At 42.6% G+C, this 15520-nt stretch overlaps 1 protein-coding gene across 2 annotated transcripts in view; it reads left to right on the top strand.

Annotated features, from left to right (window-relative positions):
• The window catches only part of gpsm1b (G protein signaling modulator 1b), a 248555-nt gene that overhangs the window by 107385 nt on the left and 125650 nt on the right, over positions 1-15520 (top strand). For both annotated transcript variants that reach the window (XM_041194228.1, XM_041194230.1), the window contains exon 7: positions 708-823. In XM_041194228.1, the coding sequence (XP_041050162.1) occupies positions 708-823 (116 nt within the window). The remainder of the gene's footprint in view (positions 1-707; positions 824-15520) is intronic.

The following is a 15520-nucleotide window of genomic DNA, read 5'->3' as shown; positions in this document are numbered from 1 at the left end:
CCGATACCAGACCTGCACCAATGCTGATGTTCAGCTGCCTAATGGAAAATACCTGAGAGTGGTTCGCTCCTTTTCCATTCCCTCCCATTGAGTAACACAACTGACATCAGAATCAGGAGAATGACCGGAGCATATCCTCCATCCCGTTGCTCCAAGAAAATTTATATTTCAGGAAGGTTACACATTTTAGCCCCTCCATATTTCAGAAATGAGGTAGGAGAATATGTGTTCCACTGAGGTTGAGACCAAACAAATTTAATATGCATACATAGAGCTTTTAATTTGAAGGCCAAAATTGGATGAAAATGGCAATTTCTGGTCTTAATGTGTTTTCCCAACTGTATATTTTAAGATTCTGTGGCAAAGCAACATAGCAGCAGGTGCTGGAGACAAATTTTGCCTGATTATCGTGGTTGCCGGAGATCATTTTCTATAGGGGGCGCTGGTGTCAAGTAGAAATTTCAACCAAGTTCATTCTTTAAAAAACCCGTCATCTTCGCAGAGTAAAATGAGTGCATTCGCCCATTAGACAGCCAGTGTGCAAATGCTCAGTTTAAGATAATAATTAGCAGATGATGGAAGATACTTTACCATTAATTAACAAAGTTCTGAATAATGCAGAGAGCATGAAATATCTAATCCATCAGTTTCGAGTGATTTGAGAGACCCAATAGATGTGACTTAACTGTTTAAAATTTTCTTCTCAGCGTCTATCAATAGCGAAAGAATTTGGGGATAAAGCAGCTGAGAGAAGAGCCTACAGCAATCTTGGAAATGCGCACATATTCCTGGGAAAATTTGACGTGGCTGCTGAATATTACAAGTAAGATTTCTTTGCTTGGCACATAGAAACAGGAGGGGACCATTCAGCCCTTGAACCTGCTCCATCACTGAATTAGGTTGTGGCCGATCTCCATTTAGCTTCCTTCATTTCATAACCGTAATACGCGAACTAGAATCTATCTATCATTGTTTCAGTATTTTCTATTAAAGCCTGGTCTCAGGACTGGTTGAGGGGGAAGAGTTCCAGATTTCATGTGAAGGAAACTTTCCCTGACATCACCCCTGAAAAATCTACCTCTCATTTTAACGTTATGTCCCCTTGCTCTGGACTTCTCCATCAGAGGAGATGGGGTAAATAAAGACAAACTTATCAATTCCTTGTATCATTTTGTACGCCTCAGTTAGATCACCCCTTTATCGTTTATACTCGAGGATACAAACCTAGTCCATACAACCTGTCCTCATAATTTAATCATTCTAACCCGACTCAATAGAGGCAAATGTTTTGAATTCCTTGGGTATTTTTGTGAAAAACAGTTCATGGATCAATATAGCTGGCTGTTCTGGTTGGGGATACAGTCAATTTCCAAAGGTAGGAAAGCCCTTGCTGCCTGTTAATGACAAGTGGTAAACAAGGTGTATTCCTATAAATTCTTCAATGTATTGCTGAAAAAAAAGAGGCGTGTCTAAGCTTTTTCTCTTGCATTCATCAGGACACTCGCAAGAATACCAATATAAGGGGAAAACAACAATTTATACTGTATGTGAAGAGAGTGCTGATTGGTTGGAAGGTGGCATTGCCATGGAGATTGCACCTCTGATGGTGACTGGCAGTTAACTGCTAAGCATTGTTTGAAATTTAAACCAGGCAGCTTGACCCTGATTGGTCAAGGCAGTGCCCTGAGGAATGAGTCAGCGAATGGCAGTCACTTATTTTGTTTTTGGCACAGTGTGTGTGTGCATGTTCTTTCTGCCTGCAAAGAACAGGGGCCCTGTGTATTAATATGTGTGGCTTCCAGTACACGCAGATGTGTCATGTTGCGAACTCGACTGACGATCTTACATTGGTTGTCAGTGTAATTCTTAGCGCACTGAGGATTATTCAGCAAATGTCCATTTGCGGAATCACACCTAATGTTGGACACTCTGTTTTGAGTTTTGCGAGCACAGGCTGGTTGGGTACGGTCTGTACCTTGCCTGTTGTGAACAGCAGCTGGGACATGCTATTTGATACTATCTGCCAGTCTTTGGGACGTACGGCCTACATACCTAACGTCACACTGGCACTGAAATTTATATACCACGTTACTCATTTGTGTGGTAGGCAGAACATCTTTTTGGCTTGATGGCAGCATCCTGTTAGTGGCAAACACCATCCATGTTGTTGCTGCGTAGTGTTGCTCAAATTTTTTGAGATACCTTGCCCTTTCAGGGTAATCCGAGGTAGACTGGACACTTTTCTGGGCCGAAAGTGACGGTCTTAGGCTGGTTCATGAGCTTGTGTGATACACAGCGTGAAATGATCTGATCAGGGGATTCATTATCCTACAGGATGCCTTTGATGCCTCTATTTCATCATCAGGCTTGCATGGTGAACAAATGGCTTGGGCCCACGTATTATGGGATTCCGAATGACCTGTCCAACATTCACATGCAACCCGAATGCCTTACAGCGTTGCAACGCCTTAAAACCAACCCGGACATACACATCAATAAATCTGACAAAGGGACAGGAATATTCATCCTTAACAAGCATGACCCTATCAGCAAAATGCACGCCATTCTTAATGACAGGTCCAAATTTGTATGCTTTGGACCTGTCGCTCAACATGACTGGACAGGCTTGCTCGAAAGTAAGCTAAAAAAAATCATCTGCTGGACTTATGTAAGATGTTACGGCATAGCCGATGGTAAATGCTGACTGAGTTGTTCAAATCCCAAAGGGAAACTTGAGACAACTGCCACAACTAGTTCTGCAATTTTTATGCTTCAAGATGTGGGCTTTGAATTCAGTAATAATAAGACCAGCAAGTCATATAGGTCTTTACAAAACTAGATTAAACAGTTATTAATTCGAGAAATGATTCTAAGCACATACATCTACAAATTATTATTATGATTACTTCTAAATCCCCTAATCAATCTAACTCCCACTTATACTTCCGTTAAGGTAACAGAAAGACACATAGTTTTTAAAAGAAATATGATACCCTGAACAATCCAATTCAAAGTGAATTTCCTTAACTTCAGTTCTTTGTAGACAGCAGCTTGAGGTGTAGATGCTGAAGGCTTTTCACACTTGTTAGATCTTAAAATGCCTGCCTTTACACACAGCCATCTCTCCTTTATACATATTTTCCCCTTTGAATGCAATTTCCAGTAATTTTACTTTGCCTTTGGACTTTACTTCTCTGATTATAAAAATTTCTCATAGTACTAATTTTACTGGTAATCTTTGAGAAAAATAAACACACTGTTTCTTAACTTCTCCTGGTTAGGCATAATATTTCACTCCCACTTTTGAATTCGAGCTTGTCTAGTTTATTTAAAATTGCAAATGTCCTTTTACACCTTACATTCTAAACTTCTCCCATGTTTACCTACTTAATATTTCAAACCTAGCTTCTAATGCATCAAAGCCGTCACACCAGCTGCCTTTAACTCAATTAAATCTCACACACACAGACATAGACACAGACCCCACTACTACTCTAATTAACAATAAATTCCAATAACATTGAGAATTATTATATCTTCCTGACAAAGAGCAATGAGCTGTCACGCGATATATATTACAGGATTTGTCCTCACGGTTCGGTGCGTCCGTGTTTGTATGGGCTGCCCAAGACACACAAAGGTGATGTCCCTCTACACCCCATTTTATCTATGACTGGTTCTGCACAACATGAATTGGCCAAATGGTTGGGTGAATTGCTACAACCAGTTTTGACCATGTTTTCCCGGTATGCGGTGAAGGACTCTTTCACATTTGCGAAGGCCGTACAGGACTTGCATATCGATAGCAATGCTGTGTCCATGCATTCATTTGACATTGCTAGCCTATTCACCAATGTTCCACTTAAGGATGCTACAGATATTTGCACTGCAGCACTACATCATGGTGATCTAGACCCACCACCATTGTGTGAATCAATATTTATTGAACCTATGAACTCGGCAGCTCGTGGAGTTGAGTTCAATTTTAATGACACCATGTATGCCATGGGAACCCCCTCTAGGCCAGCTCCTGCAAACACCTTTGCTGGGTTCCATGAGAAACGTGCCTTCGATGGAATGACACCTAACTTCCTACCCTCGCATGTTTCTGATACGTTTGCTATATTTAAATCCACAGCTGCATGTAACAATTTCCTTTTATATCTTAATGGGCTCCATCTGCGCTCAAATTCATCTTTGAAACGGAGCAGTCAAATGAACTCCCCTTCCTTGATGTACTGGTTGAGAAATCTGCCAGGGGATTCTCTACCACGGTCAATGGCAAGCCTACCTTCACTGGTCCCTATATGCGTTGGGATACTTACAGTTCCACATGATAAGACTAGTCTTATTGGCAACCTTGTGAATAGGGCCCCAACCATTAGCTCGCCATGCAAGCTTGATGATGAAATAGGGACATCAAAGGCATCCTGCAGAATATTGGCTACCCTGATAAGATCACATCGCGCAAGCTCATGAACGAACCTAAGACCATCATTTTCGGCCCAGAAAAGTGCCCAGTCTACCCTCAGATTATCCTGTAAGGGCAAGGTATCTCAAAAAATTTGAGCAACCGGTGAAGCTAGCTGTTTCACGCTGCAACTCTGCAGTAGCAACACGAGTGGTGTTCACCACTAGCAGGATGCTGCCATCAAGCTAAAAAGACATTCTGCCTATCACACAAATGAGTAATGTGGTATGTGAATTTCAGTGCCATTGTGATGCTGGGTATTAAGGCCGTACGTCCCAAAGACTGGGGGATCGTATCAAACAGCATGTCCCAGCCGCTTTTTGCAACGGGCAAGGTACAGACCGTACCCAACCAGCCTGTGATTGCAAAACTCAAAACAGAGTGTCCAACATTAGGTGATTCCGCAATTGGGACAACATTTGCTGAATAATCCTCAATTTGCTAAGAATTACGCTGATTCTCCATGACAACACCACTTACCAACCAATCAGCACTCTCTTCATATACAGTATAAATTGTTGATTTCCTCCTTATATTGGTATTTTTGTAAGTGTCCTGATGAATGCAAGACAAAAAGCTTAGACATGTCTCTCTTTTTCAGCACTCACCACTGTAGCTAAACGTGGGCATCAGGTGCTCTGGGCAGTTGTTGGTTAGAGGGAGGTGATGAAAGGCTCTGTTAAAATGGTTGATTTGAAGGAGCCTTTTTAAAATGTGGAGCGATGTGGTAACACCAAGCGGTTTGATGAAGGAATTCCACAGTGCAAAATGGCTGGGGGGTGCACTGTTAAATACAGTTGGAGGTTGCAGAGGTCAAGAAAGTAGGGCTGTGAGTAGTTACAAAGCTAGGGGAGGGTGAGGCTTTGCTTAGATAAGGGATGAGAAAACCTATGGGCTGGAACCATGAAGATGGAAGCTAATTGCACTCGGGGAATGGGATAGAATCATTTTCTTTTATTCATTCATGGGATGTGGGCTTCACTGCTGGGCCAGCATTTATTGCTCATCCCTAGTTGCCCTTGAGAAGGTGGTGGTGAGCTGTTTTCTTGAACCGCTGCAGTCCATGTGGTGTAGGTACATCCACAGTGCTGTTAGGAAGGGAGCTCCAGGGTTTTGACCCAGCGACAGTGAAGGAACAGCGATATATTTCCAAGTCAGGATGGTGAGTTACTTGGAGGGGAACTACTAGTTGCTGGTGTTCCTATATGCCTGCTGCCCTTGTTCTTTTTGTCGTAAGTTTGGAAGGGATTGTCAAAGGAGCCTTGGTGAACTCCTGCAGTGCATCTAGTAGATGGTACACACTGCTGCTACTATGCATCGGTGGTGGAGGGAGTGAATGTTTGTGGAAGGAGTGCCAATCAAGTGGGCTGTTTTGTCCTGGATGGTTGGGAGTATTCCATCACACTCCTGACTTGTGCCTTGTAGATGGTGGACAGGCTTTGGGGAGTTAGGAGGTGAGTTACTCGTCGCAGGATTCCTAGCCTCTGACCTGCTCTTGTATCCACAGTATTTACATGGCTAGTCCACTTCAGTTTCTGGTCAATGGTAAACCCCAGGATGTTGATAATGGCAGATTCAGTGATGGCAATGCCATTGAACATCAAGGGTGATGGTTAGAATTATCTCTCGTTGGAGATGGTCATTGCCTGATACTTATGTGGCGCGAATGTTACTTGCCACTTGTCACCCCAAGCCTGGATATTGTCCAGGTCTTGCTGCATTTGGACATGGACTGCTTCAGTATCTGAGGAGTCACAAATGGTGTTGAACATTGTGCAATAATCAGTGAACATCCCCACTTCTGATCTTATGATGAAGGGAAGGTCATTGATGAAGCAGCTGAAGGCGGTTGGGTCGAGGACACTACCCTGAGGAACTCCTGCAGTGATGTCCTGTAGCTGAGATGACTCACCTCAAACAACCACAACCATCTTCCTCTGTGCTAGGTATGTAGAGAATTATCCCCCTGATTCCCATTGACTCCAGTTTAACTAGGGCTCCTTGGTGCCACACTCGGTCAAATGCAGCCTTGATTTGAGGGCAGTCACTCTCACCTCACCTTGAGAGTTCAGCTCTTTTGTCCTTGTTTGAACTAAGGCTGTAATGAGATCAGGAGCTGAGTGGCCAAGGCAGAACCCAAACTGGGGATCAGTGAGCAGGTTGTTGCAAGTACCGCTTGATGGTACTGTTGATGACCCCTTCCATTACTTTACTAGTGATTGAGAGTAGACTGACGGGGGGTGATGGCTGGGTTGGGTTTATCCTGCTTTTTGTGTACAGGACATACCTGGGTAATTTTCCACATAGCCAGGTAGATGCCAGCGTTGTAGCTGTACTGGAACAGCTTGGCTCGGGGTGTGGGAAGCTCTGGAGCACAAGTCTTCAGTACCATTGCCAGAGTATTGTCAGGACCCATAGCCTTTGCAGTATCCAGTGCCTTCAGCCATTTCTTGGTATCATGTGGAGTGAATAGAATTGGCTGAAAACTGGCATCTGTGATGCTGGGGACCTCCAGTGGGGGCGAAGATGGATCATCCACTCGGCACTTCTGACTGAAGATTGTAACAAATGCTTCAGCCTTATTTTTTGCAGTGATGTGCTAGGCTCCTCCTCCATTGAGGATTGGGATATTTGTGGAGCCTCCTCCTCCAGTGAGTTGTTTAATTGTCCACCACCATTCAGGACTGGATGTGGCAGGATTGCAGAGCTTAGATCTAATCCGTTGGTTGTGGGATTGCTTAGCTCTGTCTATTGCTTGCTGCTTATGCTGTTTTGGCACGCAAGTAGCTGTAGTTATAGCTTCATCAGGTTGACATCTCATTTTTAGGTAAGCCTGGTGCTGCTCCTGGCATGCCCTCCAGCACTCTTCACTGAGCCAGGGTTGGTCCATTGGCTTGATGATAATGGCAGAGTGAGGGATAAACCAGGCCATAAGGTTACAGATTATGTTCGAGTACAATTCTGCTGCTGCTGACGGCCCACAGTGCCTCATGGATGCCTAGTCCTGAGTTGCTAGATCTGTTCAAAATCTATTCCGTTTAGCACGGTGGTCAAGCCACACAACACAATGGAAGGTATCCTCAATGTGAAGATGGGACTTTGTCTTCACAACATCTTTGTGGTGGTCATTCCTACCGATACATTCATGGACAGATGCATCTGTGGCAGGCAAGTTGGTGAAGGTGAGGTCAACTGTATTTTTCCCTCTTGTTGGTTCCCTCACCCTCACCACCTGCCACAGACCCAGTTTAGCAGCAATGTCCTTTAGGACTCGGCCATCTCGGTCAGTGGTAGTGCTACTGAGCCACTCTTGGTGATGGGCTTTGAAGTCCCCCACCCAGAGTACATTCTGTGCCTTTGCCACCCTCAGTGCTTTGTCCGTGGTGTTCAACATGGAGTAGTGATTCATCAGCTGAAGGAGGGCGGTAGGTGGTAAGGAGCAAGAGGTTTCCTTGCCCATGTTTGACCTGATGCCATGAGACTTCATGGGGTCTGGAGTCGATGCTGAGAACTCCCAGAGCAACTCCCTCCCGACTGTATACCACTGTGCCACCACCTCCGCTGGGTCTATCCTGCAGGTGGGACAGAACATACCCAGGGAGGGAGTTTACAAGAATGTTGCCAGGGTTAGAAAAATGTAGCTACGAGGAGAGTTTGGATAGGTTGGGGTTATTTTCCTTAGAACAAAGAAGGCTGAGTGGTGACTTGATTTGAGGTGTATAAAACTATGAGGGGAGTAGATAGAATGGACAGGATAAAATTGTTTCTCTTGGTGGAGAATTCTAGAACCAGGGGACATCGATTCAAGATAAGTGGCAGAAGGTGTCGGGGGGATATGAGGAAGAACCTTTTTAGTCAGAGTTTACTGGGTGTCTGGAATTCGCTGCCCAAGTTGGTGGTAGAAGCAGAAACTCTAAACTCTTTTAAAAATTACCTAGATCTGCACCTTAAGTAAGCTGCAGGGCCGGGTGCAGGAAGGTGGGATTAGAAAGAGTACCTGAGTGTCCTTGGGCTGGCATGGACAAGATAGGCTGAATGGCCTCCTTCTGTGCTGTAACTTTTCTATGGTTCTATGGATGGTGTTAGTGGTGTCTGGGACATTATCTGTAAGAAATGATTCTATGAGGGTGACTTTGTCAGACTGTTGCTTGACTAGTATGCGAGACAGGTCTCCCAATTTTGGCACAAGCCCCCAGATGTTAATGAGGAGGACTTTGCAGGATCAACAGGGCTGAGATTGCTGTTGTCATTTCTGGTGCCTAGGTCGATGCCAGGTGGTCCTTCTGGTTTCATTCCTTTTTTGTGACTTAGTAGTGGTTTACTATCACTGAGTAGCTTGCTAGGCCATTTCAGAGGGCATTTAAGAATGAAACACATTGCTATGGGTCTGGAATTACATGTAGGCCAGACCAGGTAAGGACAACAGATTTCCTTTCCTGAAGGACATTAGTGAACCAGCTGTTCACGCAACAATCGACAATGGTTCCATGGTCATTATTAGACTTTTAATTCCAGATTTTAATTGAATTCAAATTCCACCATATGCCGTGTCCCCAGAGCATTATCCTGAGTCCCTGGATTACTATTCCAGCTACATATATCTGCAGAAGGAGGCCATTTGACCCATCTTACCTGCGCCGGCTCTTTGGTCACACTATCCAATTAGCCCCACCCCTACTCCTTCCCCATAGTCCTGTAAATTTTCTACTATTTATCCAATTCTTTTCTGAAAGTTACTATTGAATCTGCTTCCACCACCCTTTCAAGCTGTCCCTTCCAGGTCACAGCAACTCACTGGCTTTGTAATCTCAGGCCCTCCTGCCAGTCACCTTGAATCTTTGCCTCATTACTGACTCTTCTGCCATTGGAAACGGTTTCTGTTTCCCCTTATTTAGTCTATCAAAAGACCTCCATGAATTTGAACATGTTTATCAAAACTCCAGTTAATCCATGTGAACACACTCGACCTCTACAACGCTACTGCAGTTAATCTTCTTTGCTTTACGGAGAACAACCCAGCTTCTCTGGTCACTCCACATGACTGAAATCCTTGATCCTTAATCCTTGGTACTATGCTTGCAAATCTCTTCCCCACCCCGTCAAAGGCCTTGACTTCCATCCTACAATGTGGTGCCCGGAATTGAACGCACTACTCCAGCTGAGGCCTAACAGTATATTATAAAGGTTTTGCATAACTTTGTTTTTGACATCAGTGCCTTTTCTGATAAAGCCAAAGATACCATAGGCTTTTTAATGGCCTCCTTAACTTGCCTTACCACCTTCATAAGATTTGCATGCGTAATGATTATTGATTAGATAGAATAGGGTCAGCGAAGAGTAAAGTCATGTCTGGAGGTGAGCAGGCATGCATGATGGTTTCTTCAACGGCAGGAGATAGATAGGGATGGAGAGCAGCCATGTTTCGAAGCTGAATGCAGGGAGTATTGCTGATGGAGTGGATGTGGAGTTTGAAGCAAGGTCAGGCAAGATCCAAACGCTGCAGTACAATAGGGTTGAGCTTCAGTGGGCAACCAAGGGGAGGGATGAGATTGAATCAGCAATCGTCCATGGAACTTCTGGCAGGAGTAACTTCCAAGGACATTGAGCCGCTAGAAATGTAGGGTATTCCAAAATTTGATTCAGGGGCATGTGGTCGAACGGCTTGGCTACATTTGTAAGGTCCAGGGCTAAAACGAATAGATTGTTGTTGTGTGTACCATTGTGTATTCTGTTTGATTGATCTGTTCAAATGAGACAAGTTTAGTTATGTAAACACTGACATACAGTTGGACCCCTTCAATTGTAAAAGAAAGGCAACTTTTAATATAACACCTTTTATGACCACCAAATGCCTCAAAGCGCTTTACCGTCAATGAAGTACTTTTGAAGTGTAGTCATTGTTACAGTGAAGTCAATATGGCAGCCAATTTGTGCACAGCAATTTCCCACAAACAACAATGTGGTAATGACTAGATAATCTGATTTGTGATGCTGTTTGAGGAAAAAATACTGGACAGGAGACCGATGATAACTTTCCTGCTCTTCTTCGAAACAGTCATGAGATATTCTAAATCCACCTGAAAGGCAGGCTTGGTGTAAAGCCACAAACGAAAGACGGCATTGCTGACCTGTGCTGCACTAAGTGTCAGCCTGAGTTTTTGTGCTCAAGCCCTGGAGTGGGACTTGAACTCACAACCTTCTGACAGGCACTGTCATAATGTCATGAAATTGCCACACAACAGTTTCATTGATGTAGCATTCTATTCAAGGAATGATCATTGGACAATTTGTAAAGTGCTTTCTAATGTTGCCCTTCTCATTGCAGGTTGGATCGTTGTGTTATTACATTGCAGCTGGGTTTCTGGCTTCAGTTTCTTGCTCAGCCTATTAGTGCAGTACTAATTTTTCACATAATTACCTCTAATGCATTTGCAGTTATAATTTCATGGAGGATTTTAGGGAGTATCAGTTCCCCTTCTGCACCCCATCCCAATCCAACCCCCCAGCACAATTCAAAGACAGTTGGCCTGAAAAAATTGCTATTGGATAACCAAGATTTTTTTTTACAATTTTAAAAACATTTTTTACAATCGAGTTTTAAAAAGCTGCTTTTTAGCTGTGGGCTCTTGCCATAATTCCCACTTTCCCACAAGACGTAAAACTGCAGCTGCTACCCAAAAGGCCATCATGAGGGTTAACGACTGCATAATAATAAGATCATTAAGCAGGCTCCTGTCTCTGTACTTGGCAAAGCAATCATTGTGTTGGAATGCATGGTGATCTGCAGCAGACTCTAAGCCATGTGTTAGTGTTGGTGGTACATGATCAACTCCAGAAGAGCACACATCAGATGTATACCCAAAATTAAAATTCATGTCCATTATATAGGATTCCACTGGAGCAAGACCTATTCCCTTCATTTATCTATTCATGAAAATCCGTTATGTAGATCATGAAAGTAAACTCTTTTAATGGTGTTTGTGGATATACTGCTCTGTGTCAAACGGTACTAATAAAATCCCAATCCTGGTCACCACAATCAGTCCATTCTTCATGCAGCCTGCTCCTTGAAAGAGATACCAGTTGGATTTACGTACTCAAGTATTTGAAGTGAGACTTGAACTGCAAATTTTTTTTTTGTGGGCGTCGCTGGCTAGACCGGCATTTAATGCATCCCCAATTGCCCCTGTTCAGGGGGCATTTAAGAGTCAACCACATTGCTGTGGGCCTGGAGTCACATGTAGGCCAGACCAGGTAAGGATGGCAGATTTCCTTCCCTCAAGGGCATTAGTGAAACAGATGGGTTTTTACAACAATTGGCAATGGTTTCGTGGTTATCAGACTTTTAATTCCAGACTTTTTTTTAACAAATTCAAATTTCACTATCTGCCGTGGTGAGATTTGAACCCAAGTCCCAGAGCATTACCCTGTGTCTCTAGATTGTCCAGTGACAATACTACCATGCCACTATCTCCCCAGAAAAACTTGTGCTTAAATAAGGGACGACCATTTAGTGAGTTCTTTATATAATGGGCGTGGCTGCAACTGTATTTCTTCAGGATGTAGCTATTATCCATATGTCATAGTAGTTGCACTCTGTACTTGCAGTTCATGTACTTTGGCTAGATTCAGTTCAAATTATGCAGTGCAACTTTCAGCAATGAGCTGGTTTGTAATTGTGAAAAGCTGTGTCCTTGTTGAAGCCGCTTTCTTCAAATTTGGGATTGATCAATGGGTACACAGCATTCTGAGACAAGCACAGCTTAAATTAAATTACAGCTCTCAAAATTATGTTGTCTGCAAGTAACACCTGCCTGGACTACTGACATTGAAAGTTGGTGGTTGTAAGCAGAGAACCTTTCCTCCGCATTATTTTAAACCTACACCTGAGGCTTTTAAGATATGCCCCTTTTATCTTGGAAAGGGAGGTGATCTGTAACTTCTGTCAGGTTGTGTGTTTAATCTCCTGGACTTTTCCAAACATATTTTTTTAAAGCTGCATTATAATCTACCCTCCAGGTATGAAGACTATTGATTTTTGTTTCCAATTTGCTCTGGTTCCCACATGTCAACCCAGTCTCTTCAGTCAACTTTCAGATTTAGTGGAGTGATGTGCTCGTACTGTTTGTTTTCCACAAATTAACCCAATGAACTGATCCTGTGGTGTAAATGTGTGGGAACTCTCGAGTCTTTTAAGGAAAATAACTTGATTTCTGGTTAGCCTGAGAACTGCATGTTCACTCTCTTTGGACCTCTATTGGTAGTGAGTACACCAGACTAGTCTTTTATTCAGGAGCTTGGTCTGATTTCAAAATCAGTCAATTTCAATACTTTGCTCAAAAAAGCATAATTGACAGTGAAATTCTCTAGAGCAGATGTGACACTGTGAAGGAACAGTAAGGAGACACTATACCTATCGGGAAAGCTAGATCTGACTGGGCCTTTTACTTCTTGAAATGAGAAGGCTGATGGGTGACCTGATAGGGGTCTTCAAGATTAAGAAAGAGTTTGATAGGATAGACGCGGTGAATATGTTTCCACTCACGGATGAGATTAGAACTAGGGTCATAAATATAAGGTAGTCACAAATAAATCCAATAGGCAACTGGGGAGAAACTTCTTTATGCAGAGAATGGTTAGAATATGGACCTCTCTACCGAAGGCAGAAGTTGAGGCAAGTAGTTTATTGGTTCATTCAAGGGGAAGCTAAGCACATGAGGGAGAAAGGAATAAAAGGATATATTGATGGAGTTAGATGAAGAGGAGGATGGGAGGATGCTCGTGGGAGCATATACACCTGTATAGGCCTGTACGGCTGCATGATGAGTTTCCATGCTGTAAATGTGTTGTCATAAGAAATAGGAGCAGGAATAGGCTGTACAGCCCCACGATTCTGCTCTGCCGTTCAGTCACATCAGGGCAGATCTCCTACCTGAGCTCTACTTTGCTGTCCTATCTCTCTGATGTAATACAGAGCTGCTGCTCCTTGGTTAGAAGAAACATGTCTACTGAGTCATGTTTCTACAGTGTTATTTTGGGGAAGGTTGTACCTCATCAGATAATGGAAACGTGGACGTCAAATTAAGAAGTCGTTGTGGCCTCAGTAAAATGGGTTCTTGTTGAAAAAGGGAGAATTAAGTATTTTTAATGCAATTTTTCTGTCCTCTGGAACCAAAGTGTTTCACAACCAATGAATCACCTTCCTGTTTGTTTTTAGGCAATTTGCATGCAGCGATGTTCCAAAAGCAGTAATGAATCCTATGACCAAAATAGAATTTATGGAATAAGCAATCATTTAGATACAAAATACAGACCAGATGGCTGTTTTAGCTGCAACCACAGGAAAGGAAAACCTTAAGATGAGAAGAAATTGATTTATGTATAAATTGTATGTCTGTGAATGATTCATAAAATGAGAGCTATGGTTGAAATAAGAATTTACCAATTGCATGTCAAAGCTGATGTGGAAAAATGAGGCATATCTCTGCAAACCAGATTCAGACTTGAGCACAAGCTGTTTTATGATATTTCATGTCATGACCACGTAAAAGACATTTCCTTAAAGTATCCCCAAGCTAAGAATTTGCATGTATGTAGCCCCCTTTTAATTTGAGTGAGTCAATTAAAAATAATGCAGCAGATGAGCTTTAGTCTTAAACAAGATAGAGGTTAGTTTATTACTAAGACCACTGCTGAAAGTTACTTAGGTAAAAGTGATGAAATTATTAACTAAAATACAGATTCAAAGATTAAAAGTAGATAAAGATTAAAAAAAAAGGTACTTAAAGACGAGATTTCAAATCAGTCCCTTTGTGACATCTTTGTGGGCCCATTGCTTTGAATTCCTTCTTCCCAAAGTGAAGGGTTTTAAACTTGAAGTCAGATTCAGCATCTGCGATGACTTCTATCGTCATCTGTCTGGAGGTTGCCTGTACAGATGGACTCAGCAGGTCAGCAGCTTTGGGGAGCAGGTGGAGGTCCTTTTTCTTTATGGGTCCAGCCAGTGCAAACTTGAAGACTGGTTTGCTTTTGTAATGGACCCTTGATGTTTCCTTTCTGGGCACCTCCTCTGTAGCTCCAAGTGGCGGGGGACTCCAACTCTCGCATGTGTTTTAGCTGAGAGCTGTCTGCTGGTAGCGTCTGCCACACACCAAAATGGCTTCTTTCAACCCTTTTTATAATTCAACTACACAAAATGTCTGTTATGTTAATTTAGTTGAGTCAATGTTGCACAAAGCAAAGGAGCCAATTAAATAGTCTTTTAAAGAAGCCCTTTTTGCCTCCTGTTCTCTCAGAAGCAAAAGAGTCTTTCACACCTTAACGGAAATTCCTGGAGGGGTCTTTGCATTTTTTCATGACTCTTCGTAGCCAGCTCTAGAGATGAGTCTGACAAGGTTTGAATAAACAGCGTGTCGTCTGTCCGTATTTCTGTTTTGAAAAAAGGCTTTTTTAAACTCGGTGTAAAGGTTTGAGAACAGAAAATATGCCTTTAAAACAGTCGTCCTTAATAGCTATAATATCGTAATTACGCACTCATGATATTTCAGAATTAAATATAGTGTCATGGGGATATTAGATGAACAAGCTCTGACTGAATCACTAAGTGATGTCTTAGATGGTTTGTATGCAGAACAAATATGTGTTCTGTAGTAAATGATCAAAAACCGTAAAGATGGCCAAGATTAGATGGTGATATTTGGACCAAGACACTTGACTTTGCAGGAATGATATATCAACCATCTCATCAAAAGGGTTGGGATAGTTGCATTCAATCATTACTCATCCACTGATGTGATGTTGAAAATCATATGGTTTGTTTTTGAAAGCTGGTAAGAATTTTAACTTAATCTGACATCGCTATCGAGAATGGACTTGTTGGCAGCTTTCTATAGAATTTCAGTTCACTTTTGTGTAAAAAAACACACGCACTTGGATTTAATTCCAAAATGCAGGGTTGAATCTAGTCAGAAAAATATTCTGGCCAAAAGTACGTTGCAGTCATGGCTTTTGCATTTTTTCTAGCACCACTCTTTCATTGTAGGTAAGTAC

This window comes from Carcharodon carcharias, chromosome 8 (assembly GCF_017639515.1).
Source record: "Carcharodon carcharias isolate sCarCar2 chromosome 8, sCarCar2.pri, whole genome shotgun sequence".
Lineage (NCBI taxonomy): Eukaryota > Metazoa > Chordata > Chondrichthyes > Lamniformes > Lamnidae > Carcharodon > Carcharodon carcharias.
This window is presented reverse-complemented; position numbering and strand designations above follow the sequence as displayed.